The 26,551-nt window shown below is 42.9% G+C and overlaps 2 protein-coding genes across 7 annotated transcripts in view; one reads left to right on the plus strand and one right to left on the minus strand.

Moving 5' to 3' along the window:
• Positions 1-13,378: 13,378 nt before the first annotated feature.
• Positions 13,379-18,702, plus strand: SVIP (small VCP interacting protein). 2 transcript variants are annotated; one of them, XM_032111341.1, is made up of 4 exons: positions 13,561-13,753; positions 14,696-14,746; positions 16,980-17,093; positions 17,929-18,702. In XM_032111341.1, the coding sequence occupies exons 1-4, from the start codon at positions 13,691-13,693 to the stop codon at positions 17,941-17,943; spliced, it is 243 nt and encodes an 80-aa protein (XP_031967232.1). In that variant the 5' UTR covers positions 13,561-13,690; the 3' UTR covers positions 17,944-18,702. The 2 variants fall into 2 exon arrangements, with proteins under 2 accessions (XP_031967231.1, XP_031967232.1); XM_032111340.1 differs by lacking the exons at positions 14,696-14,746; positions 16,980-17,093; positions 17,929-18,702 and adding an exon at positions 14,271-14,689 and having other exon boundaries at positions 13,379-13,753.
• Positions 18,703-23,506: 4,804 nt separating this feature from the next.
• The window catches only part of GAS2 (growth arrest specific 2), an 81,325-nt gene continuing 78,280 nt past the window's right edge, over positions 23,507-26,551 (minus strand). For all 5 annotated transcript variants that reach the window (XM_032111337.1, XM_032111336.1, XM_032111335.1 and 2 more), the window contains one exon: positions 23,507-24,196. In XM_032111337.1, the coding sequence (XP_031967228.1) occupies positions 23,978-24,196 (219 nt within the window). In that variant the 3' untranslated portion in view covers positions 23,507-23,977. The remainder of the gene's footprint in view (positions 24,197-26,551) is intronic.

The following is a 26,551-nucleotide window of genomic DNA, read 5'->3' on the forward strand; positions in this document are numbered from 1 at the left end:
CCGGTCCGTTCTCTGCGGGCGCTCCCGGCGCCGCCGCTTCTGCCCGCCGCTCCGCAGCCGCCGCCGCTTCCGCGTTTTCCCGCGGCAGCGCTGTTCCCGGTTGCGCCGCCGGCCGCGCCGTTTCTCGGCTCGGAGCCGCGCCTCCCGCTTCTGGCGGGGGGAGCGTGGGCGGCGCGTGTGGCACGGCCGGCGCTGGCGCCGCTTGCGGCGCGGGCTCGGGCATTCGCCGCTCTAACAGGCTGAGCAAGTCCCCCATCCTTCGGGATAGGTTTCGCAGCTCTGCCAGAAAGGGCAAATGCTGCATAAAAGGGTCCGTGGTTCGGTTCTGCGACTGCGCAGAACAGTCCAGCTCCAGGGAGGGCAGCGGAGCACAGCCAGGCAGTTCCGGGGGGGGCACGCTTGGCGCTACGCCCGCTAAGTTAGATCCAGGTGCATACGGAACCGAACTAGGAGGCTCTCTGGGCGTCCAGTTGGCTAAGCCGCTGATTTGCGGCCCTGGAGAAGCCGTGGCTGCCGTCCAGCCGAACGGCAAGGCAGGCTGTGCGCCCTCCTGCTGCCCTGACCCCCCCGCCTCTGCCGGCGCGGGGTCCCTGGGGGCTCCGGAGTCCTGAGATTGTGCAGGGTGAGCCGGCGCAGGCTCTGCCTGTGGAGCCGGGGGGGTTATTCCGAATCCACCATCACTTGCCCCAGAAGCCCAGTCAGCGGGGCCCCCCTCGGACATTCCTCCGTCACTCATCACCGAGACAGGCGATCCAGCCCTGCTATCACAGTCAAGGGCTGTCAGCAGAAAAAATAATGAACGCCAGGTTTTGTATAATTCTAACGCTGCCGGCTCCCCAGTCGGGAGCTCGTGTCGGACAGCACAGCCGAGTTCCTGCCATAAGGCAAAGTCCAGGGCAGTATCTCTGTCCATGGAAATCCCTTTTAAAGTAGCCCAGTCTAATAATTCCTGAACTGAGTTTTCAGGAATGGAGGTTTGCAATATGCTAAACACACCTTTCCAGACCAGTATGACAGCGTCGTTCTGTGAGCCGCTGTTCGCCATTTCTCAGTTCTGTCGGACCTCCCGGTCCCGGGGGGTAAAGGAACAGCGTTACCTCTACAGGAATTCGGCTTGGCTCGCAGCAGCAGGACATGTCAGAGAGTGCAAATCACGTCGGGGTCACCAAATATTACCGCAGGCCTGGTTCCTACGGTATATCACCGTGTCCCGCAGCTATAGGGAGGAGGAGGAGAAGATCCAGCAGGCAGGAATTGTGCAGCAAGATTGATTCATTTAATTATTTTACAAACTCTTTTATAGACTTTTTTCTTCATAGTCTAATTGGACAAAGGACCAGCCACCCCTTGGGGGTGATTGGCCAAAATCCTAAAACATCCATTATCAAAATATTTTCTACTATACCATAAACAAGACTTTCCAAGGTTGCAGGTGGCTTGGTTGTTTACATTCCCTGCTACCTCTTCTGTGAGAGAGAAAAGTCTCCCACGGACTTAGAAAAATAACAAGAAGATCCTCACTAACAGCATTTTTGTACCTACAGTTCACTATTGCTTTCTCTAGTTCACTTACTCCGAGTCCCAGTATAAACCATCTGGCAAAGCTGTGAAATCTAGTGGGCCTATCTATTAAGGGGTTTGATGTCCTTTTTTGTCCTCCGTATAAAAGTTCGGAGCAAGCCTTGTAGTTGAGAAACAACAGTAACGTGGGGAAATACCGGTCCTATGGCACAGCAGCCTTGCCATCCTAAGGGTAAAACTTTATAGGGGCTGTGACCACATATCCAGTACCAACCCCGCCCTGTGGGCACCGACCAACCCTTGGGCTTTGGTCCTTGTCTTGTTTGATTCTTATTCCACATGTTAGCCCCCCCATAGGTCCAGAATTCTGAGCAGTTGGGGTAGCTGCCTATAAATGTTAAGTTCCCGCATTTGGAGTCTCTCTTATTCCCTCCTGAGTTTTTAGGTACAGATTCTTCCCAGCACCTCTGCACACAGGATATTGGTGAGGACCCAAGTATTGGCTCTCCAACTTCCACTGAAGTTGATCTAGGGATATGTTGACATAATGTGAAAGCCTGTTAGTACTGAGTGCAGCATAGATTGTTGTTGTATTAGGGAATGTTGCCCCAACCAAAGGAAAGCCTCTAGCAGAATTCTCAGGCAGCTGGGAACATATCCAGCAATCAGTTAGATTAAAATTCTCAACACCACCTTTGAGCAATCGAAGGTATGTATTCTGGTCCCATGCACCTGCTCCAATTATCAATGTTACCAGTATGGTCCAAATCATGTTGTGTTGATTTTTCGTAGCTGAAGGCGCAGAGGTCCTGTTCTTCTTGCCTCCCACTCTGGCTTTGGCGCAGGTTTGGTCCTGGTATAATGGATCCAGGTCGGTTTTCCTTGTACTTTAATTGCTGTATGAGTGGTCAGCAGTGTCTGATAAGGTCCTTCCCATTTCTCTTGGAGTGGATCTCCTGAAAGAGACTTAACATAAACCCAATCCCCTGGTTTCACATTATGAAAGGCTTTATCAGGTGGTGGCAGTTGACAATTAACAACTGTAGTCCGTATTGATTGTAATTTTTGACCTAAATGCTTTACATAATCTATTAGGTAGCTGTGCCCTACCAGAGCCACACTGTCATTGTGAATCATGTTTGTTCCATAGGGCCTTCCATACAGAATTTCAAAGGGACTTAATTTTTCTTTGAGCCATGGTTTTACCCTAATTCTTAGCAAAGCCATGGGCAGAGCCTGACACCAATATAAATTAGTTTCTTGACAAATTTTGGCTGTTTCTTTATTAAGTGATTCATCTTTTCTACTTGTCCACTTGCCTGAGGCCTGTATGGTGTATGTAACTGCCAGTGTATGCCCAGTAGATGACTCACTCCCTGCACCACCTGGACTACAAAGTGTGATCCCCTGTCAGAATTAATTTCTCAGGGTACCCCAAATCGTGGAATAATTTCTTGTATTAAAGCTTTAACAACTTCTCTAGCTTTATTTGTTCTACAAGGGAAAGCTTCTGGCCAGCCTGAGAAAGTGTCTGTGAGGACTAGAAGGTACTTGTATCCCCCATTCCTAGGTAATTCAGTAAAGTCAATTTGCCACACATCCCCTGGTAAAACTCCTTTAGCGATAGTTCCTGTGCTTAGCCTAACAATTAGGTATTAGGGTTGTTTTTAAGACAGATTTCACAAGTGGAAGTTATGTCTTCAATTGTTTCCTTTAATTTTGATGCTGTCACTTTGTCCTTCAAATGGTTATATAAAGCATCAACTCCCCAATGTGTCTTAGAATGTTCGCTTTGGATGAATAATTGTAGCAGTTTTCTGGGTATTACAATGAGATCCTTTATTCTAGCCCACCCATCAGATCCTATTTGTCCCTTCCCTTCTTGTACCCAATTTAAAACATCAGTGTCACATGGTGGGGGTTTTTCACCCATAAGGATGTTAGAAGGGATTAGAGCAAGAGCTTGAATTTGATCCCCGCCAGCCACTGCCTTTGCTGTTTTGTCTGCCATAGCATTTCCCAGTTCAGGGATAGTGTTACCCTGGGAGTGTCCCTTACAATGCATTATAGCCACTTTTGAAGGTTTTACTACTGCTTCCAGTAGCTGCATGATTTCAGTAGCACGCTTGATTTCTTTCTTCTGTGAGGTTAATAAACCCCTTTCTTTCCAGATAGCCCCGTGAGCGTGTACCACCCCAAAAGCATACCTTGAATCAGTCCAAATGTTGATAGGTTTTCCTTTGGCCAATGCCAAGGCTCAAGTTAGGGCTATTATTTCAGCCTTTTGAGCTGATGTCCCCACAGGTAACGGTTTTGCCTCAATGACAGCATCTGTGGTTGTAACTGCATACCCAGCGAGCCGCTCACCATCCTTGACATAACTGCTCCCATTGGTGAACCAGTTTTCCACATTTTCTAGCAGAGAGTCCTTTAGGTCTGGGTGGCTGGAGTAAACTGCCTCCATGGTTTCAATGCAGTCATGCTGTACAGGCTCCTCAGCAGCCTTGCCCTGGAGGTAAGCTGCTGGGTTTAAAACGTTGGTTACTTGGATACTCACATCCTCCGATTCTGCTAGGACAGCCTGGTGTTTGAGAAAGTGAGATGGGGTTAACCAGTGATTTCCTTTCTGTGTGAGCACTGCTGACACTGTGTGAGAGACAAAACAGTTATCTGCTTGCCCAGTGTGAACTTGCGAGCTTCTTCTGTTCAGGATCACGGCTGCCACTGCACGCAGGCAGGCGGGCCATCCTTGGCTGACCACGTCCAGCTGCTTGGAGAAATAAGCCACTGGCCTTTTGTTTGGTCCCAGTTTCTATGCCAAAAGTCCCAGCACCAGTCCTTGTCTCTCATGTGAGAACAACAGAAAAGGTTTAGTGACATCTGGTATGCCCAATGCTGGAGCTTGCATTAACTCACGTTTCAGAGTTACAAATGCATTATCAGTCTCTGGTGTCCAGCATAGGTGAGTTCCCCCAGTCTATTTTAGGAGTTGGTGTTGGGGAAGATGAAACAGGAAAGCCCTATAAATATGATTGCCTGACAAAAGATTTTGGGAATATGAAAACTACAGGCAACATCGAAATGAAAGCCACTTTTGAAATACCAAGTCTTAGTTACTGAACAACTGGAAAACAATGGTATGGCCGACTGAAGGTAATCCCCTCTTGATTGAACAATACCCTCTGCTTGCAGGCAGGTCCAAGGGTCAGAGCAGACCCTACTAGCTCAGCAGAAGGGGTCCAAAGAGTAGTTTTTAGAAGTTAAGATGTAACACTCTATGGTAATATAAGAACTCTTATAGGCTGTATGTAAATGCTATAGGATTTGTATTTTGTATTAGATTGGTTAGTGACAATTAGAATATTCAGTACAGAAGATGATTTACTGTATTGTAACCAAGATTCCATTCCATTCCATTCTATTCTCATCACTTCTTCTTCACTCTCTTTGCTCTTGCTCTCTCCTTCTCTTACCTGCTTACTCTCTTGCTCTCTTGGGCCTGCTCCGAGCTGAGTCTGGCAGCTCTGAGCAGTGCCCCTATACCCACGCCCTTTGCAATAAACCATTTGTCCAAGATCTGCTTATAGAGATCTCCCGAACCCCCCAAGAACCTACAGTCTGGCGCCCATCGTGATTGCCGAACCCACACCCAGCACCTGCAGTCTGGCGCACAACGTGATTGAACGCCCGGTTCAGCTTTCTCCATCTGTGGGAGACTTCTCCATGGACGGTAACTAAAAGACCAGTTATAGCCACCTAGAACGTGTCGTGAGCACGGCATACTGTTGCTGCGCATCGTAAAAGCTGGAGCTCTATAATTCTGCTGAGGCAGCCCTCGAGCACGGGGATTACCTGGAGCTCTTGGAGGGAATTGCCTGGCAGTCCTCGAGCACAGGTGGCCACTGCTGCGCAGCGGCTCCCTGGAGCTCTTTGACGAAGTCTGCCGTATCACCCCTCAAGCACGGACACGCTGCTAAGCAGTGCCGACCGGAGCTCTAAGGAGGGACCCTGCCGCACGCCCTGAGCACAGGCGAGTAGTGCTCAGCACCGCCCGCACTGGAGCTCAGTGCGGACCCACCCGTGAGGTCCTGAGCACGGAAAGCCGTTGCCAAGCGACGCCTAAAAAAGAGCTCTGAGAAAGGACCGAAAAGCAGCGTCCTGAGTGCTGAGTGGAGTGCCTGGCCAGCCCCCCACAACGGACCTCTGACTAAGGACACTGCTCCTGCGACATCATCTAAGTGAGTATCATACTGGTCTAAAAAAATGGGACAAACCCACTCTGCCAATGACAGAGATCTCTATAAGCAACTTAAGCATTTACTAAGCTCTAGTTCAAGACAAGTACCTAAACATGAGCTAAAAAACCTCTTAGAATGGACTCTGATTAATTTCCCAAATGCTGACCGTTCAGCAGTCTACACCAGAGACTTTTGGGACTCAGTGGGAATCAAATTATTTAATGCCATATCACGCTGGGACAAGAGTACCGCAGAACTCATCCCGGCTTGTGCAGCGTTAATGGAACTATTCGCCGCGCCCCCCCCACCACCGCGCAGCTCCGCCCTGCCCCCTCGCTCGTCGCCGCCTCAATTGGCTGTGCCAGAGTCACTGAGCGAGTCCCCCGCGGCCCTGCCGCCTCCTTGCCCGCCGCCACCGAGATCGGCTGCGCCACTCCCGAGCTCTGCCGTGTCATCATCGCCCCTGCTGGGTCCCATCCCCGCGCCGCAGCCGCCCCTGCCGGGTCCCATCCCCGCGCCACAGCCGCCCCCGCTGGGGTTCCCCGGCACCACGCAGCCGTATCCCTCCGCCGCCCAGCCGTATCCCTCCGCGCATCGCAGCCTCGCCTCAGAAGCCGCGAGCAGGGGGGGAACGGAGGGCAATGATGCAGCTCCAGTGGCAGGGGAGACGGAGAGCCCCTCTGCCGGAGCTGATGCTTTAAATCTAACACAAGTAAACTCTGAAAAGCAGCCAGATTTGTTTGCAATGAGCCCCAGAGTCCCGCCAGCGAGCGACGGGGATCTTGCAACCCAGAAAGAGAAAACGAGTTCTGAGAGCTTGTCAGCGCTACCTTCTGAATCAAAAAATCCTCCAAAGTGCTCAGATTATTCTCAATTAACAGATTGCTATGAAATAAGACCCCAAATCTATAAAGATGAAAGTCTTAGTCTATTAACTAAGCCTGTGATAGCTAGCCAACAGCCTGACAGTCCTAAAACGTGGGCTCCCATCCCCACTCTCGAAATTAAAGAACTAAAAAGAACTGTAAGATACAGTGGCATTTGCTCACCGTATCTTAAACAACTGCTAAAAAGTACCCTAAAAGGAACACATCAAACTTTAAAATGCATTTTAAATCAACAGAAAAGGGGAAAAGCCCAGGCTACACCTCAAAGAAGGTTGAATAAAGCCTTGTATGTTTTTAATTTCTTGAACAGCTCTGCAGAAGAGCCTGACCCCCTCATTTTCAGACATTTCTTAAACAACAAAAAAGCAAAACTGAAAGAGCACCCCCCAGTTTTAATTAAGAATTTAGCATCAGGAAAAATAGAAAGACCATATGATCTTATAATGTGGGGAAAGGGATTTGCATGTCTCTCCACAGGTGAAGGAACCAAGTGGATTCCAGCAAAGAACGTGAAGCTGTACCACACATCAAAGCCCGTTGTCGGTTTCACTTCAGCCAGTGACCCCGCGAGTGGAAGCCGAGAAGCCAGCACTGAAATGTGAACTCGGCAGAACCACTGAGAGAAGATTGTCTGCCAGAAACAGCTCAAGAAAAGAATGGAGTTTTAGCATTATTTGTGTAGATGCATGTTGCTTTTAACCTTTTGTTTTTGTTTTTGCAGTGAAGCTTTACCTGTAAATCAACCAAAGACAAATGTTTGGGTTGCTTTAGCCAAATCTACAGGCTCCGATACCATCTGTCTATCTGACACAAGCCCTGACAGACCTTTTTCAACCTGTTTAGTTGGAATGCCTTTTCCAGAAGGTTTTGGTAATGGTACTTTTGATAAATATTGGCCATATGATAATCATCACATTTCTCCAACTCCCAGCCATAGACACCAAACTTACATTGATTATCTTTTATTAGCACATAGGCATGACTGTGAAGATTTTGAAGGATTATGCTGTATGAACTTATCCGATCATTCTGTTTCCATTCACAAACAGTTACAAAAACCTAAGGGACCTAGCTAACCAAATTACAACAGATAACCCGTCTTGGCTAGACAGTTTGTTTGATGGTTGGAGCTTTGCACCTTGGCTAAGGGAACTCTGTAAAATAGGCTTGATTATTCTAGTAGTAATAATTATAGTTTTAGTACCAGTACCTTGTATACTTCAGTGTGTGCAAAAAATGACGAGTAGGACTATGTCTAATATCTTAATTGTTCATCAGAAAGGGGGTTGGTGTTGGGGAAGATGAAACAGGAAAGCCTTATAAATATGATTGCCTGACAAAAGATTTTGGGAATATGAAAACTACAGGCAACATCGAAATGAAAGCCACTTTTGAAATACCAAGTCTTAGTTACTGAACAACTGGAAAACAATGGTATGGCCGACTGAAGGTAATCCCCTCTTGATTGAACAATACCCTCTGCTTGCAGGCAGGTCCAAGGGTCAGAGCAGACCCTACTAGCTCAGCAGAAGGGGTCCAAAGAGTAGTTTTTAGAAGTTAAGATGTAACACTCTATGGTAATATAAGAACTCTTATAGGCTGTATGTAAATGCTATAGGATTTGTATTTTGTATTAGATTGGTTAGTGACAATTAGAATATTCAGTACAGAAGATGATTTACTGTATTGTAACCAAGATTCCATTCCATTCCATTCTATTCTCATCACTTCTTCTTCACTCTCTTTGCTCTTGCTCTCTCCTTCTCTTACCTGCTTACTCTCTTGCTCTCTTGGGCCTGCTCCGAGCTGAGTCTGGCAGCTCTGAGCAGTGCCCCTATACCCACGCCCTTTGCAATAAACCGCATGTCCCAAGATCAGACTCTAGAGATCTCCGTCCGAACCCGCCCGTAACCTACAAGTTGGTATAAAGGTTTCACAATGAGTCCATAGTTGTAGATCCATAATCGACACCATCCTGTCATTCCCAGAAAAGTTCTCAGTTCTTTGGCTGTTGTTGGCTGGGGCATTTGACAAATTGCCTCTTTCCTGTTGTCTCCCAAGGCTCTCTCCCCTCCTGCCAGTTCATACCCTAGATATGTAACTTTCTGGAGGACTAGCTGAGCCTTTTCAGGGGAGATTCTACATCCACTTAGTCCCAGAAAATTTAAAAGACTTACAGTCCAGTTTTTGCAGTCTTCACAGGTCCTTGTTGCTATCAGTAGGTCATTAACGTACTGCAGGAGTGTACCTTCTCCAAGTGGCGGTGTCCAGGCTTCCAGTTCTTGGGATAATTGACCTCCAAATATCATGGGGCTATTTTTGAATCCTTGTGGCAATACAGTCCATGTGAGCTGTCTCTTTCTCCCTGTTTTGGGGTTTTCCCATTCAAAGGCAAAAAATTTCCTGACTCCTTTTAGCTAATGGCAGACAAAAGAAAGCATCTTTTAAATCTAAAACTGAAAACTACACCCAATCACTTTGTAATTTTGTAAGTAAGGTGTAAGGATTGGCTACTATGGGATGCAGTGTTTTTGTTATTGCATTTATTGCCCTCAGGTCCTGGACTAACCGATAACTTCTGTTTGGCTTTTGTACTGGTAGAATTGGGGTGTTGTAGGGGGTCCTACACTCTCTCAGCAGCCCTTGATTGATAAATTTGGCAATTATTGGTTCTATACCCACCCGTGCTTCATGCCTTAGTGGATATTGTTTGACTGACACCAGCTGTGCCCCTTCTAATAATTCAATAACCACTGGGGAAGCTCGTTTTGATCTTCCCAGGATTTTGACATCCCATACTAGTGGGATTACTTGATCTCTTATCTCATCATCTATGGGTATTCCTTCTTTTTCAGGGATATTTGCTAAACTTAAGGCCAAAATTAATTTTTCTTCAGGAACCTGTAGTCTCATTCCTTGTTCTGTGAATTCTATTTTGGCTTGTAACCAGGTTAATAGATCTCTGCCTAGCAGGGGTTTAGGTGAGTTTGGAAGATATAGAAATTGGTGTATTCCCATCCTTTTGCCTAATGTAAATTTTAAGGGTCTCAAAAAATAGGCTTTCTCAGTTTTCCCTGTAGCCCCAACAACTTGGACATAATCATTACTGACAGGACTCAAAGTCTGATTCAGGACTGAGAATGTGGCTCCAGCATCTACCAAAAACTCCACCTCCCATTCCCCTAGCTTAACTTTGACCAGCAGGTCAGCTAGGGAGGGACCCGCTGGTCCCCGGCACTGCTGGTACAGCTGTGCTGCAGTCCCTGGTCCTGGCGGCGCTGATGATTGTGGCACTGGGGTCACGGCACAGTTCATAGGACAGTCTCGTTTCCAGTGCCCAGACCACATAACAGACATTGGTCTGAGCCTGGGCGTTGCTACCTTTGTCCTCTGGGTGGGGGCCTTCTCCTGCCCCTGGGGAATCCCGATCCCCTGACCTGGGCCACTGCGACTGTGTGGGGCTGTGCCCTGTTTTTATAAACTTCCCATGCCATTGCCAGAAGTTTCTCTAAGTTTCTGTTATCTAGTTCCTTAATCTTTAGCAGTTTTTTACGTATATCTGGTGCTGATTGCCCCATCAATAAGGATATGAACTGTTGCTGCCCAATTTCAGAAGCTGGGTCTAGTGTAGTGTGTCTTCTCATATTATCCCTTAATTTTTCTATAAATGCACCTGGGGATTCAGTGGTTTCTTGGTGAATACTGAATAGCAATGACCAGTTAACTGTTTTAGGTATAGCATTTAGAAGCCCCCAGTGTACTAATTTCCTGTATCTAACTAAGAACGGGTATGTTTGTGGATCATTGGGGTCCCAGTGTGGATGTCCTGTAGGAAAAATGTTATCTACATTTCCATATAATGTCCCAGCAGCTATCTGTCCCTGCACGTGTGTTCTTGCTGTGGATATTACAGCAACTTTTTCTGTCTCAGTTAATTCTGACAGCATGAGGTCTATATCCTCCCAATCAATATCTTTATTTCTAACAACCAATTCAAACCTCTTTGCTACCTTTTCAGGGTCTTCTCTATACATTCTGGCTGCCTCCCTCCAGGTATCTAAATCCAAAGCTGTAAATGGTGTTTTAACTTTTGTTATTCCCCCATCTGGCCCCACCACTTGTCTAAGTGGTGCTATGAGCTTCTTCTCTACAGGGGTCTTGCTCCTAGTTCTGGATGATATTCCTGAGCCAGCCTCACTTGTTCCTTCATCCCCACTATCCTCTGAGGATGTTTGGGGTGCTGGGGACATTGTTCCCGATGTTAGGGTGCCACCACTGTGCCCCATTAGCTCCTGGGTTTCCAAGGGATCCTGGTCTCTCTCAGCTTTGAGCTTTAAACATCTTTGCCCAATACTGCATGATGAGCAACACCTCTTCATGAGGTTTTTTCCTTTTGCCTCCTTTTCTAGGAGGAGGACCATAGAGTCCTGTGGTGCCAGATTGATGCCACATTGTTTCTGCCACTCTGGTTTGCGTCTTAAGGTAAAAAACCAATCTGCATAGGAGGTCTCATCCCATTTATTTTCCCTCCTTAAAAATAACATTAATTGCAATAGAGTGTTATATCTTAAAGAGCCATTCTCTGGCCATTTTTCACCATCATCCAATCTCTAGAGTGGCCACCACTGATTACAATATTTAATTAGGGTGCTCTTTTTTATATTCCCTCCAGGGACTCCCCTCAGCTCTTTCCAATGTGCCAGCATGCATCCTAGTGGACTTTTCTGGGTTATTACTTTCTGGGTTATTACTATTACTTTTTGATGATCCCATTGCCTCTTTCGTCCTTTCTCCCCCTCTTCTCTCTCTCCACAGCCAAAAACCCCCACAACCACAGAACCAACTCCTTCCTTCCACAAAGCCACGCTCTGCCACTCTTGTCTAATACCAAGCTCTCTCCTCCAGCAACATGGACACTGTTCACTCTTTCTAATAGGAAATACCACTTTCTAATACATGTACAAAAAAACCCAAAACAAACCCAAGCTTCACAACTGTTTCCACACGGCACGGGATTTTAAAAGGGAAATTAGCTGGGGTTATATTAGAAAAGCGTTGGGGCCTGGGTGTTCTCAATTCAGTAACTAAAATCTTTCTCCTCTAAACTCCGCCCCCCTTCGGACAGTAAGGTTGAATTCCAAACCAACGGTTTATGTGATTTATCCTCATTCACTCTTTGCCAAACGCTTCGCTCCTCACTCGTTTCACACTTAGACAGCACGTCTCATCCACTCTCACTCACACAGCAGAGGAATAGCAAAAGACAAAACAAAAATAGCAGTACAATAGCACATGACAGTGGGGTCCAACCCCTTAAAGGTACCTTTCACAGTGGGGTCCAACCCCTGGGGGTCCAACCCCTTTAAAAGTCGGGGTCCAACCCCTTAAAAGCACTTTTCCTCTTGCCCAGGACTAATTTTGGGAGACCCAGTCTTCCTCGGGACTTTCAACCCACCCTCAGGGACTCAAACCCTGGACCTGGAGGTATTTCTGTGTTTGAAAGGAATAACAAATACCTTAACTTGGTGCAGATCATCCTTGTCTGCCCCCGCCGTGAGCTAAAGGACAGCTGAGCTCCCCCTGAAAATTCAGGGTGGCTACTGGGAGCTCTGCTTACCCCTGGATCCGGCAGCCGGGCAGAGAGGGTCCCATCTCGGGGTGCCAGATGAATCGTGCCGCAACCGGGCCAGGAGACACTTCAGAGACAGAGTCAGAGAAGTGAGTATTTGCTTTATTCGGCGCACCGGGTGTGTGGGGATCGCTCCTCCAAACACACACACACCGGTGCTCCCTACAACACAGTATTAAGGGTTAAATTATGAATATTCATCACATTCCTTGGGACAGGTGTGGTTACACAGATTATTTCTCGGAAGTCATTAATATCATTAGCATACGGGTCACGCATGCGCTGTGTGTCCTGGTGGTCTCGCTGAGGAAGGCCTCTCCTCTTCCTCGGGGGTCTTTCTGATGAAGACCAGTAGTCTTCCTCACAGTGCACTTTTCACCTGGGCATGCGTAGTCCTTCGAGGAATGATTCAGCAGTCTCTGAGATGATCCTTGTCCCCTCTATCTTGACAAGATTAGGGTGAATTCGGCTTCTTAGGTTGTGTCATTAACATCTGCTGTCTGAACTAACATTTGCTGTCTCCCAATAGTTAACTTGTGCTTACATGAGTTAGCTATTGACCGCCCCTTCTTCAATGGGGCTTGGAGCAACCTGGTCTAGTGGAAGGTGTTCCTGCCTATGGCAGAGGGTTTGGAACTAGGTGGTCATTAAGACCCCTTCCAACCCAACCCACTCTATGATTCTACCCAAGCCACATGATTCTATGCCTAATTAAGTATGGAGTTAACAAACAAAAAAACTTAAAATTTGTGGTTTACAATAATGTATGATCTCTCAAGCTCATGAAATAAATGCTGGGACAAGAACACGGGTGCAAAAAGGATATACCTTGTTCAAAATTACCAAGGAAGACAAGAAGCTGAGTTGCATGATCGTTTGTGAAGAATACATTTTATACTCCTCACATAATCCTTGGGGATTGATGTATGCACCAACACTCAAATTCAGGAACTGTTGTTGAATAGGGTAATGCTGAAATCTACTATAAATAACTGGAAGATTTCTTTCTTTTAAGAAAAAAATTGAATAAATAGCAAAAGAGCCAGAAAGAGACACCTTCAACCACCTGAGCCGAGCTAGATGTGCGCCGGCCTCACCGGCCGCGTTCCGGCACCGCCGGGCGGTGCACGGGATCAGAAATGTTGGCCGCCGGCGGAGCACGCCGCCAGCGGGCCCTGAACCCGGCATCGGCTGGGAAACCAATCACACTGTTCTCCCTTTGCCGTCACAGAACGCCTTCCACTTAATTCACTACCGGCGGCGATCGCGCGACCCCGTTCCGGCCTCCGCCCCGGCCCCGCCCGCCCCCGACGGCCCCAGGCCGGGGCGGGCATTGCTGGCGCGGCGCCCCGCCGGGGCCGTGGGCGGAGTCGCTGCCGCTTCCTCCACGGGGCTTGCAGGCGGTCGGGCCCGCCATGGGGCAGTGCTTGCCCTGCATGGGGGGCGCCGTCAAGGACGTGGTGGAGACGCCCGACCCGGTAAGTGTGGGACCGTGGCGGTGGCTCCCGGCCCAGGGGCGGTCCCACTTCCGTCCCACTTCCTTCCCTCCGCCTTCCCCCCTCCTTCTCCCCGTTGTTTATCAGTGACGCCCAGCGTCGCGGGGATGAGGGTGTGGGGAGGGGGGTGGTGACTTTCCCTCTTTAACATGGAGGCCAGACCGCGGGGTTGTTCCAGTGCCTCAGGAGACAGTGGCTGTGCTGGGAAAAGGAAGCTCCGGCCCGGCGTGCGGTGGAACTGTTGGGCCTAGGCTACCCAGGGCACCCCGCAGCTTGGGGCCTGGCGCTCCAGAACCTCCTGCTGCTCTGCCGCACGGATCACGCGTGGGCACTTATGTGGTTGTATGGAGAGGGAGGGTTTCGCGAGAGACATGTTAGTGCATATTTGTAGTCAATATGACCCCCATTTTTACAAGAAATAGGAAAAGCTGGCCTTTTTTCTCCAGTGCATAGAGATGCTTGCTTCTAACTACCCTCCACTGGATGACATTTTTCCTAGGTAAGAGCCCATCTCTGTGCTTTGTATGCCTCATCTGTGGATTTCATGGGGGAGAAGGAAAGGAGCCTGCTTCACCTGGGAGAGCAAGCATTCCCCTTTCCAAACTCCAAAGGGATGTTTCATGCACTGCGTGCCATTTCACCCCAGTCTGGATTGAGTGAAGGCATGGAACAGCTAAATAGCACTTTTTCGGTGGGGTTTAACTGTATATATGTCAGCAGCTGCTCTTCTGGCACATTAGTCACTAAAAACACTTCGTTCTCACAGGCTGCCAATGCAGGGGAAGATGATGCTAATTGACCTGAAGTTGACATTTTGTGGGAGTTCACATTACAGATTTGAGTTGTACTTCAAAATTAAGAGTTTAAAAAGAATGCAAAGACTATATTGGAATAGAATTTCACTGTCTTTAACATTATATCTAGGAAATAAAAAGAAGACAACTAGCAGAAGCTGCTGAAAAGAGGCAGATGGAGGTAATGTCTGATAAAATGCCATTTACTGAAATTATTTTTAGATAACTGGTTTATGGGGAGAATGGCTGTGGCTTCTCTGGTAACACTGGGTGTCATGTTTGGATTGTGGGAATTGTCATTAAGTACTTTCCTAGTATTACTAACGTCTTACATTTATACCTTTTTTATGTATATTAAGAATTTCACAGCTAGGTAGGTGCTCTAAGACCATTGCAAGGTAACTGAGCTTGTTTGGATGGGAGATACTTTACAGTAGTTTATAAAAAACCTAAGAACTGGAAGAGCAAGTTCAACATGATCTTTTCCTTGTTCTAAGACTTGAAAACAAGAGACTGAGTAATATTCAAACCAAAGTGGTCAAACAATTGTTGCAGTGGCAATTTCAAGTGGTACTGCACTTGTACTTTTCTTAAAAATGCAGGTTGTATGCACTTGCAACTTCTGTTTATCAACAAGGCAACAGTTTGAGCATGTTTATCAGCTCAGATTCCAGCAAAGATGTAGTATTAACTTAGTCTTCTGTCTTTTTAATGTTGTCAAGCTTTAACTGCTTTGGTATCTAAAGTTAGAAGAGGTAGGATACAAATGTTCTAGCAGAATAGCCATCCTGGTTTTTTTCCTTACATACCTCTAAAAAGACTTACAGCATATACTCTTTACTTATTGTAGATTTTGAATGGTATGTCTTAAAGATCACAGCTGAACTGTGCAGAGAAGGGATTGTTATTTGTGTGAATGTTAGTGACATTACATACTGAATTAGGAATTGACCATTATGCATGGGGACCATGTTGACCCAGTTTGAAGGAAGTTTGGTAAATAACTGGAGCAGCAGCTGAGTGCTGAGTGATGCTTTAGACTCCTTAAAACTCTTGATTTTGTATCATTCTATGTACTAAAAGCAATCCACGTTATTTTCAATCACAAATGGGTTTCAGTCACAAAGGGGTTTTTAAGCATAACTGTAGGAAATATCTAGCTAAAAAGCTTTCCTGAGAGGAAGGAGAAATGAAGCAACTAGGGTTGTGGATGTCCTTGAAGTTTTGTGGGATCCATTATGCTGCCAAAGAAAAATGGAAGTATCACGCTCTGTTACTTTTCTTTTTCATGGAAGACAAAGGGCTAAAACATCTACCAGAATTTTTCAGGACTATCTTAGAGGTCATTTTAGCCTCTGAATGTTGGGTAATGGACATGTCTTGCAAGCAGCCATTTTTAGTTTTGCATATGTGAGGGGACGACAGAGTAGATCAGATGTCCTTCCTTCTCTGCTTAGTGTTTTCCTGCACATGCTTCTTAGCTGCTCATTATCCATCCTGACGTCATGTGAGCTGTTCTTCCTTTTGGGGTGCTACAGACAGTTTGGGTACCTGACTCACGTGGAAGGCCAGTTTCCTAAAAGGCAGAGATCGTATGGTCTAAGTAGGTTGGTATTTGGTGATAAGATTTGCCTTAGTACCCCACTGAGAACTGAGCTTATTGTCAGGACCTTAAAATTCAGGTGAGAACATTGCTGTTTTGCCTTGATAGATTTTAGCATCTTTTGTATAACTTCTGCTATGGTATTGTAATCCTAAACTTAGCTAAGAATCACTTTTTAAAAAGTTTTTTTTTTTTCTATTTCTTTTTCATGGTGTTAATTGTATATAATTCTGATACTCCTGCCATCTAGTCTAGATTGTCATTAAACAGTTCCCACAAGGATGTGAAGCAGGCAGTTCACAACAGGTTTTTCATTTGGTACTCCTGCTACCCACACATCCTGTGACATTTTGAAAGGTAGACTATCATGCAGGTTATTTCTCACAGGTCACAGTTTAAAAGTTGAATTTCTTCACAGCCTGGGCTACCACTACTAACACAACCCTTCTCTTCCCCTGTTTGTGAGGGTTAAGAGTAGGCCCTGACACTGAAAAGAGCACAGACTAAAAATTTGTGGACTTTTGGGAAGGGAGGTTCTGGTTCTGCCTCTGAGGATTAAATATCTTCACCTGGACGTAATAACAAAAAAAAAAAGTGAAACAAAAACACCCTCACTTATCTGTGGGACCAAGAGCTCACAGAATGAGGAAATATCCTGAAAGGGCTATCTTGATACAATAGTAGCATTACTAAGTGCTTCAGTCTTTTCATGCAAACCACAGTTCATAAAATGGTGTTGCCAAGACATGCAGTTTGGTTTCTCTACAGCAAAATAACTAACTTGGTCTTACCCAAATGTGTTTTCTCTCAGGCTTCCTCTCGAGGTATTAAGAATGCTTATGCTGTGGAGCAAAAGAAAAAGAAACAGGAAGAAATAGAAAAGAGAATTGCAGCTTCACGTCCTGGTGGAGAAGGAGGACTGAGAGTAAGTTTAAAAAGAAACAACATGATTAAACTGTCCATATATTCACTGTGAAAATCCTGTTTTGTCATGTAGAAGATTAAGTAACTTGAGGAAAATCCAGGAGGAAGGGAAATGGAATAGAAATGGAAGCATGTGTCATTATCTAATGCAGTGTTCTTAATGAGACTTCATCACTAGGACAGAAAGACAGCAGGAATGGCAGAGAGCTTCCCCCCCCCCCCCCCCCCCCCCCCCCCCCCTCTTCCCAGTTTCTACATCTATGATGCATCAGTTTTACAGGTCTCTCAGCACTGGGGACCTCATCACTGTGTTATCCTGTACTCAGTGTCCCTATTCAGTGCCAGTTGAGATTGTCTCCCTTCCTTCAGAGCTTACAGAAAACATTTGAACTTAGTAGGGTGATGGTTTTGGGTTTATGTATGTGTCTCTCATTACAAAAGAAACATACGGTGTTGGCATAAATACGGATCAAGTTTACTACTACTGCTATTCTAATGTAAACTTTACCTCAGAAGGCCAGGCAGAGATTTAATGAAGAATTACAATCTCTCCAAAACAATAGATGTATCTGATCATTAAAACTCAAGCTTCATAAGCCGTTATCTTTTGCCCTCATTGCCATGTATGACTCAGGCGGCAGGAGTTTGTTAAGTTGCCACTGGTACACTGCATGTCCATCACTTGCTGGGATAAAAGGTGAATTGAGAATTGAAAGGTGAATGGAGAATTTATTGTAGTTAGACAGCCTAATGGTGTTCGTTTAGTTGAGAATTTTTCCTTTCTTTTCCTTATCTTCATACGAACCTGTGGTGTGTTTTGTTGTTTGTTTCTTTAGTGGCAGGTTGGGTAACACATGACTTCTGAAGAGAAGATGATTGATGTTTACTGCCAATAACTTGCCAGTTTCTGCAGCCAAGTGGCGCTTACTCATCATGTGGCTTTTGCTGTTTATATCTGAAGACTCAGCAGTACTTTGCCATTGTGGGACAACAGATGTGGAAATACTGACTAAGAAACTATAGAACTAATTCTGAACACTATGGTTTTGCCAATTTTGTTTATTTTCCATGCATGTTTTATTGCTTCCCTGTCAAGAGTTCCTGTCAGCTGGAAGTGGCCTCCTTACATGTAGTCAAGTCAGTATGTGCATACTGTCTGGTCAGTTGATGTCTGTCTATCTGTGTATGATGACTGGCCTGAGCAAGCTCAGGTGCCCACATGTTGATTTTGATGCTTATTTCAAGCTCTACAATTAAACTTTTCTCTAAGTCCTAAGTTCTCTAAGAAAGTTGTGTGTATATATATATGTTTTAATATGTGGATGACAGCATTTCTTTTCTGTTTCCTAATGACTCTTGAACTGCTTAGGAATTTAGTGCCTTTTTCAAAAAAAGAAAAGTAGATTCATGGTGGGTCCTTACAAACGAAATAATTTTGTGAATAGTTAAAAAAAAATAGAGACCTTTTAAAATCCTGTATACTTAGATCAAGAATGCTGTTTTAGTATGTGTGTAGTAATTGTTCTCATTTTCTCATGTGGATTTCTTTTGAGTCTGTACGTATTTATAATGAATACTGAAAGTTAAACATGAAATTAAAAATCCTGTTATTAGTTGTTCTCATTTATTACCACAAGAGGGCAATGCTGCCCTTCTCAGGATTTTGAAAAACAAACAGGAGAATAGTTACCATGCCATCTCTTTGACAGGTTATTTCCAAAAATTTCTGTGTTATCTATTTAGGTGGACTACTTACAGTGCAGAAACATCTTCTTTTTCCCAGAGAGCATTCTGCATGCGTTCAGTACTGCACTTGCCCCATTTCTGACCTATAGACTATAGACCTGGCCTCAAGACTATAGAGGCTTTTTTCCCCCCCCTTGAACTATGTATTTTGTCTTTCACCTCTCAGTACTGCCTAATGTTGTCCTGGGAGCGCAGTCCTGACACAGTTTCCTGGCTTAGCCTTCAGAATTGAGTTGAGGAGAAATTTTGATATTAACATAATGGTGTTCGGGCTGAAAACAGCTCTGTCCTTGGCTGAAGAATGCCTTCAGTTTCATTTGATTGCTGGTAATGGCTCTCTTCAGTGTATTAACTGGTCATAAAAATTTTTTTTTAAGTCTAGTGAAAAGGCATTGAGTTATAAAAAAGTATCTCAAACATTAATTTGAAATGAGAATTTCAATCTAACCTCACAGTAGGTGTCCTACAAAGACACTTAAGCAGCACTTACACTTAGTTGGTCACTTGTGATATTTCAAACTTAAAACTTTTTTTTTTCATTCTGTTTCATACTGTTCCCCCAAAACTGCAAGGGGAACAAATAACTATGTCTCTTGTCATCCAAGCCTCTGCTTGCATTAGTGCCATGGACACTTTCATTTAAAGCCATTGAAAGAACCTAGCGAAACCAATCACAGTTCCTGCTCATTTTTCTTTCCATCCTTTGTGTAAAAGCCAGAGCTGTCTGTGCTTCTTAAGAGACCTTGTTTTGAATGTTGGATTTATTCCTACAGCTAAGAAGCCACATCAGAGGATGTGGGAGCATGTTGTTTTAGATTGCGAATCACCTACAAAGCTGTTTTAAAAGAAGTTCCTATCCCATACACATCCAGTTGTCCAAACAGCCAGGCTCAACAGACTGGGAATTATTTGGGTAAATAAAAACACTTCTTGTTGCTTTAAGCTGCGTTTCAGTTGAGAGTGAAAGCAGGAACTACTGCAGATTAGTAGTGTACAGCTGGTAGCTACCTGACATGTACCATTAAACAGTAAGGCTGACAGCCATGTAGAGTTGCTCTCTTCTTAGAGATGTCTTCCCTGTCTGTCTTACTGCTTAGTGCATCACTAAGTTAATGTGAGACACAACAGTTTTGTCCTTATTTCCCCCAATCATAGACGTTTACTTCACCTCAGAGGCTGTTAAAATAAACCTGTTCATGTAGATTATGTAGACAGTTGATACTTTGTTTACATCAGTACAACTCTGTCTTTTTTCTTCATCTTGTATAGTCTTGCAGATCACCTCAAAAACTGACAGACTGAAGCCCAGTGCTGGTAAACTGGACTGAAAAGCTGACTTTCCATGAGTGTGATAGCATCATCTTTGTTGCAGTAACCAAGTGAATCCATTTGCCACTGCATATGGTTAAAATACACAGATTATGCTAGAGAGAGTGTGTTTGTAGCAAATGTCATGAAATTTGGGAAGACACAGAAGCTGTGTCTCCACAAGGATGGACAGCATCACAGTGGGCCGTGTGATGAGGAACACAGATGACTTCAGCATGTGGATTTGGCACAGTGACAACACTAAATTCTTGAGACAGAGCTCATCAGGCACAAGCAGTGCCAGCAGTTTTTCCAGTCTGGGAAAGCCTGTCCAGCCCCATAAACGTTTGTGTGATCCCACCTGTCTGTTCCACCTTTACACAACATGCCACAGGCTAAGAAAGTGGGAGACATAGCAAAGAAGCATCACTGTACCTCCATCCCTGTCAGGTACTGCAGGGCAGCAGCCAATGAGGCAATGAAAAGCGTAAACCCAAAAAGAACCAAACCCTTGTCAGCCTCTCTAGGAGATGCTTCCATAACACTGTGATGTGGCTAATAGCTCCTCTTCCAGATCAAAAGTGAACATGTGTAATGAATTCAGGGTTGAGTCTTCAGTTACAAGGAACTTGCTGTACCTTCCCACACATATATTGCCTTCTCATTTCACTCATGCCCACCAACAATCCTTGAACTAGCTGCCATAGATTTTTCTTCTCTAAATTCCTGTTGGAAAAAAAGGTGGTACTGCAAAGGAAGGAGCAATTATCCCTATAACAGCGATATGAACAAACCCTATCCTCAATCAGTGATGTAAATAATCCTGCTTGGAAAAAGATCTCCAGGTAATGTATTCATAGCAAGGTGACAGAATGCACTTCCTATAATGAGCAATAACAGATGTTACAGTTACATTTCCAAACTAATTCTGAATGGCTTCCAGTGTGGTGAGTCACATTTGATGTTATACAATAATAATGGTTTTTATAAATACTTTTACATAATTTATCCATTTTGAGATTAAGCACAGTTTATTCAGACAGCTCCCATGGGGTTTGGTCTACGAGGACTGAGAAAAGGCTTTGTTGCAGCTCCTATCACTTAAACTTTTTAGGACTTCAGCCTCCTCAACATTCACATTCAGCCAACTTACACAGCAAAATAGTTAAAATCACTACGTCACGGAAAATGACCTAAGTCTGTTGTGCCTCCATCACTGCCACAAGGGCTGTATGCCTTTGAGCAAGATTCTGCTGCTCAACTTTAGCTTTATAAATTGAGCCATAAGTTCCTAACAAATTTTCCAACTCCTATATTGCTACAGGACCTAATACACTACTATGAAGATACTATTTATCAGATCAGCAACACTTACCTCCAACCCCTTCTTCCAGGCTAATCAGCTTACTGCATTTTTTTGTTTGCTTTCATTTCTTCCTCTTTTATTCACACCCACACCAATGCAGTCAAAAGCAGTAAGTCCCACCTGCATGTTTTTTACATCAGGTGGTACTGGCAGTACTTTAAAATAAAATCCTTTCTAGGCCTCCCATTCTGGAACTGGCAAAGTTGAAGTTTTAAGTCAGGAAGTGTTCTAATGTGATTTTTTTAAAGACTTTTGAGTACCCTGAATCAAAAAAAGATTATTTTGATAGGTATAGTCCAAGCACATAAAAGGGTCCAAGTTTAATTTAGAATTTTGATTTGGATTTACTAGGACTGTTAAAGTTTAATATTAAAATAAAATGAAGAATACCTCTTCTATAATTACCTGCTCTGATTTATTAATATGTAAACACTGTCAAATATTTAAAAAAGCAACATAAACACAAACTTAAGTCTTGGATGATGGAGATAAAGGTTGAAAATGAAGATCTTGGAAGTCTTTTCAACCTCAGTGATGTTATGAAATCCAAGTAATTATGTTTAAAAAACTAGCCCTTATTTCTAAATAAACATCTCACATTTTCATGAGTGATTTTTTTCCTTTCTCTTTTCATTTGAAAACAGATCTCTCAGTGCTTATATTAAGATAATGATTATTTTTCAGCTGTGCTACATTTTCAATAAAATGTTGCTTGTGGTCTGTTTTCTGCTTCCTTATGGAGGACATATATTGCTTCTATGACAACTGAGTCTTCCTATGGCTTTTCAAAGGATTTATTGCTTGAATATGTGTTTAATCCTCCTAGCAAGTGTTTCAAAATAAGAATAAAAGGCTGCAACTTTGGAATTATGCCCTGCTACTTTGTCTTCTGGACCAAGCAATTGTGAACTGTTTGTATTTAGCAGGTATTTTTAGATGAGGTAGGTTTTGTCCACAGAAGTGAGATACAAGGTGCTGATTTTAATAAGGCATGGAACATGAAAGATGGTCTTGATCCTTTCTAGCCCATAGACATTTTGCTGTTAAAGACCACAGGAGCAGATCATAAGACCATTTTCAAAAATTAAACATCAGAAAATAGAGAAAAGTATTAGTCAGTACTGAAAAAAACTATTCCAAGGATGCTTTTTATTTTTTTTTTCCCTGCAAAGAAAAAGTAATTTTCAATAAAATTTGGGTATTTCTGTGTTACGTTTGCCCTTACTTTGTGCGGCTTATTATTAGGACAGCAAGCAGTGTTGTGTATTGTAGGCATCCAGTTGGTAGCAGCAAAGTGGAGATGAGAGATTACAAATAATACGAGTTTCAAAACGTGTATTTTAAAAAAAATTATTTCATTTGTAAATTTATACAGTCAGTGAAACAATCCTATAAAATGATTTTTCTAGGATCTTACAAGGCACATAAATTACCAAATATAAACATAGAGAAGTAGCCAAAATCATGAACTAAGCCCACATACGCCTTTAGCTATATTAGAGGTGTGTGAATGATTTATGAGAATGTGAGTCACTCTGCTTACAGGGTAATGAATATTTCACATTTAGCATGAGCAACAGAATTAAAAAGAAGGGGAAGGAAAAGCTCATATCCAAGAACAGTGCGGTGTTTTGTGACTCCAGAGGGACTTGCATCTTCTGAAGCTCCTCCTTGGGTCTGAGGGCTGTACGCCTGTTACTGCTTCCCTAATGGGCTGCAGAACATCACCTCACTGGTACAACCAACCAACTCTACTGTCTGACAGAGGAAGGGGCAATCTGTCCACTTCCCCATGCTTCTATATTGGGCAACTTCATGAAAAACACAAAGGATCTACACATAGATCGAACACTCAGCATTGTCTTCAGCTTTAAATAGTAAAATGGTGTGAAGGGGGTTCTTGGGCTTTTTTTCTTTTAAGTAATGGCTTTGAGAAGTTGTTTGGCATGCAATAAGCCATTATATTCTACTAATTAAGAAAAGATTGCAAAACATAGAAACAGTCAATTTTTATTTAATTTCAAGACACATTACCAAATAATCTCCCCAAATACCCATTTTCCACCTGCATATATATATTTCAACTAGCCTAACAGTCAGGGATTCGAAGTAATAAGGTTTTCATACAAATATATTTTATTGTGTATTTTCTTCCATTAACAGGATCTGCTCCTTTATGTAGCTCTAAGTATACATTCACATATTAAAGAGTAATAATTTGGCTAAAAATATATGTCTATTTATTATCTGATTGTAGTAATCAGCCTATCAAGGGTAATTTGCTATAAAAGATACAGTACTAGAAATAAATAGTTCTACAATTCAAAGATCTTCAAAATGGAGTGTCATTTCCAGTCTGTGTTAATTTTTCCAAAGTCCTTTTAAAGCATTAACTAAATTCACTACACTTGGGAAAATAATTTGGACCTACATACATAAAGTCCCACTCACATGAGAGGCTTATTTCACTTAATCTCCTTCTTGGTTTTGTAATGGGCAGAAACAACCAGGTAATTGTCTGGATTCATGTCCCTGAGGTTTGGAGACTTGCTCTGGATTGGAGAAGTTTTCCCATCTACTCGGGACATCTGCAGCATTCGGCATGGGTCATGCTTAAGTAAGTAACCTGCAAAAGTCTCCCAGCCTCCTCCAACACGAACCATCACATGTTTGTTGTGCAGCATCTGAAATTATATAGGCAGGAAAAAACACAGACACTCTTGAGAGGCAACCATTCACAAGGAAATCACACTTTTTCTGCTGTAAAAAACTGCTTACTTTAATTGAAAGTCAAAACCACATGACGGTAGTTTACTTTACAAAAAAAGGAAAGGAAAAGAAATAGTAGAGTGGTTTTTATTTGCAATTTAAAAGTAAATTTTAAAAAAACCTGTAAGAAAATGAGCTGGTATTTTAAACGATTTTCATATTTTATGTAAATAAATGCTACATGTTTTCCTAGTCCTATAGCATGGAGTCATTCTGTTCTTCATGTGTTTAGTAGAAATATGTCAGGGAACATGAATACTTTTAGATTATTTTTTTGAAAGTATTGTAGTAAAGTCACCATTTTATATGTCTCAAAACTGGCTTTTCTTTATGGGATAGGGGTCTATACAAAAGGAATAGTGAAGAGCAAACCACCAAAACAATTTCCTCTATCTCTGGAAAATTATAAAAAAAAATTTAAAAAAATGAAGTTCCATTTATTTTAACAATTAAGTCTTGCTCATACTACATTCTAATAAAATAGTTTAATATTGTAATTAAAACAATCCAGTGAGGTACAACAGAAGTAATTTATTTGGAGATACCAGAATTTTCTGCCTAAATTCAAATAAAATTTTTCTCCAAGTGCCAGTGTAACTTCTCCCTCGTCTGCTCTTGAGTTCAGCTGGTGATTTTACTCATTTCTCTCTTTTGTTTCTCCATACAGAACAGTCAAATAAATACCAGTGAGGTATCATAAAGCAGCACATTCATGTATTTTATTGGTTTACTTTATAACCAACATTGTACCTACCACATTGTCATTGAATTTGTGCCTTCTTAGAGAAATGTTTTAGTCTAATAAAACAATAAAGCTTATTTTAGACTTTTAAGAACTCACTTATGTGCCTGAGTGCACATCCAAGGGATTCAAATTAAACCTCACCTCTACAAATCTGAAAAAGTGCAAATTATGTAGCTAATTCCAGGTATTTTATTCATCCACACTGAAGTAAGCTATTTGCAGTCTAATTATGTGTATTTTGGCAGATAAAAATTTATTTGTCCCTTCCAACCTAAATTATCCTAAAAATAAATAAGTAAAAATAAGTCTTTCTCCACCTGAAAACCAGGAAATATGCACTCCTCTTTTTCCCTTGTCATCCCTCATTAAGTCACATTTTGCCTAGCTCCCCTCTTATATAAAGGATTATACAAAAATGTTTTGGATTATGTCTACTAGTTTTACAAGTTCCAGATGATGCAACTTCAGCCATTACATATGGATTTGTTTAGGGACCAGCTCCGACTTTCTGTGTTGTCATTCTAAAACCCCAATAAAGTATCCTGCACTTCCTCTCTCTTCAGACATCATGATAATGATACAGAAAATAGACTGCTCTCTGGATTAACATCTTCCTCTCATTTTTAGGGAATGTGTAGTAAATCACAGTAAATGAATCTCAGTTGGAAAAAACATCATAAAAAAGCTCAGCCTGAAAAAAAAGATGTCAAGAGCGTATGTTAATTGCTTGTCACAATATTTCTAGCTATGCTGCAGTTTGGTTTTAGAATTAACATACTTTCTGAATTATAAAGAATTTTATTTTAATGTTACATCTTGGGCTGTATTAAACACATCAACAGGTATCCACTTGATTTATTGAAACAACCTCTGTTTCAGATCAAAGGAACAAGCAGACTTTGTGTATACAAATACAAAAGGCATCTAAATAATCATCCAGATATGTAAATACCCAAAGGGCTATTTAAACATTAAAAATATGAAACAGAAAATGGCAGGTGTAATTATTCACTTTTCTTATTTTCAAAATTTGGCTGTCACTTCACAAACAAAACTCATCAGAGAAGACTATAGACAGCTCTCTCCAGGCAGAACATTGAGGAGGTCAGCCACGGTAAAGCTGGTGGTTTTAAGCATACACCCTTATCCTTTGGAAGTTAAAAGTAAGTGAGGTTTTCTGCAAAACTGTACTGAGTACTAAATGTCATGTACTCCTCCTAGGCAAAAACTATTATGATAATTAGAATAGTGATATTTTGGGTCATGTTTTTCAGAAATCTGAACCAGATCCTTTTGCTAAAATAAGTAATTTTTTTTTCTTTTATGAAAAGGCCCCTAGAATGAAGGATTTAAAACTCTAATCACTATATCCTTTGTTAATTAAATACACTCCTTTCAAAGTAGCCTTCTTGTTCTCCTTTTCATCTCACAGATATTTCTGTAAAAAGATGCATAACGACATCAGCTGTTCTACTTCACTAAAACACATAGCTCTTGTCATTTAGAATACGAAGTGAATTTCTTC

Source organism: Corvus moneduloides, chromosome 6 (assembly GCF_009650955.1).
Source record: "Corvus moneduloides isolate bCorMon1 chromosome 6, bCorMon1.pri, whole genome shotgun sequence".
Classification (NCBI taxonomy): domain Eukaryota; kingdom Metazoa; phylum Chordata; class Aves; order Passeriformes; family Corvidae; genus Corvus; species Corvus moneduloides.

Coding starts and splice junctions, on each gene's coding strand:
- SVIP (XM_032111340.1), top strand. CDS start 13,691: ATGGGGCAGTGCTTGCCCTGCATGGGGGGCGCCGTCAAGGACGTGGTG. Junction 13,754..14,270: donor TGGTGGAGACGCCCGACCCG/GTAAGTGTGGGA, acceptor CATTTTTCCTAG/GTAAGAGCCCATCTCTGTGC.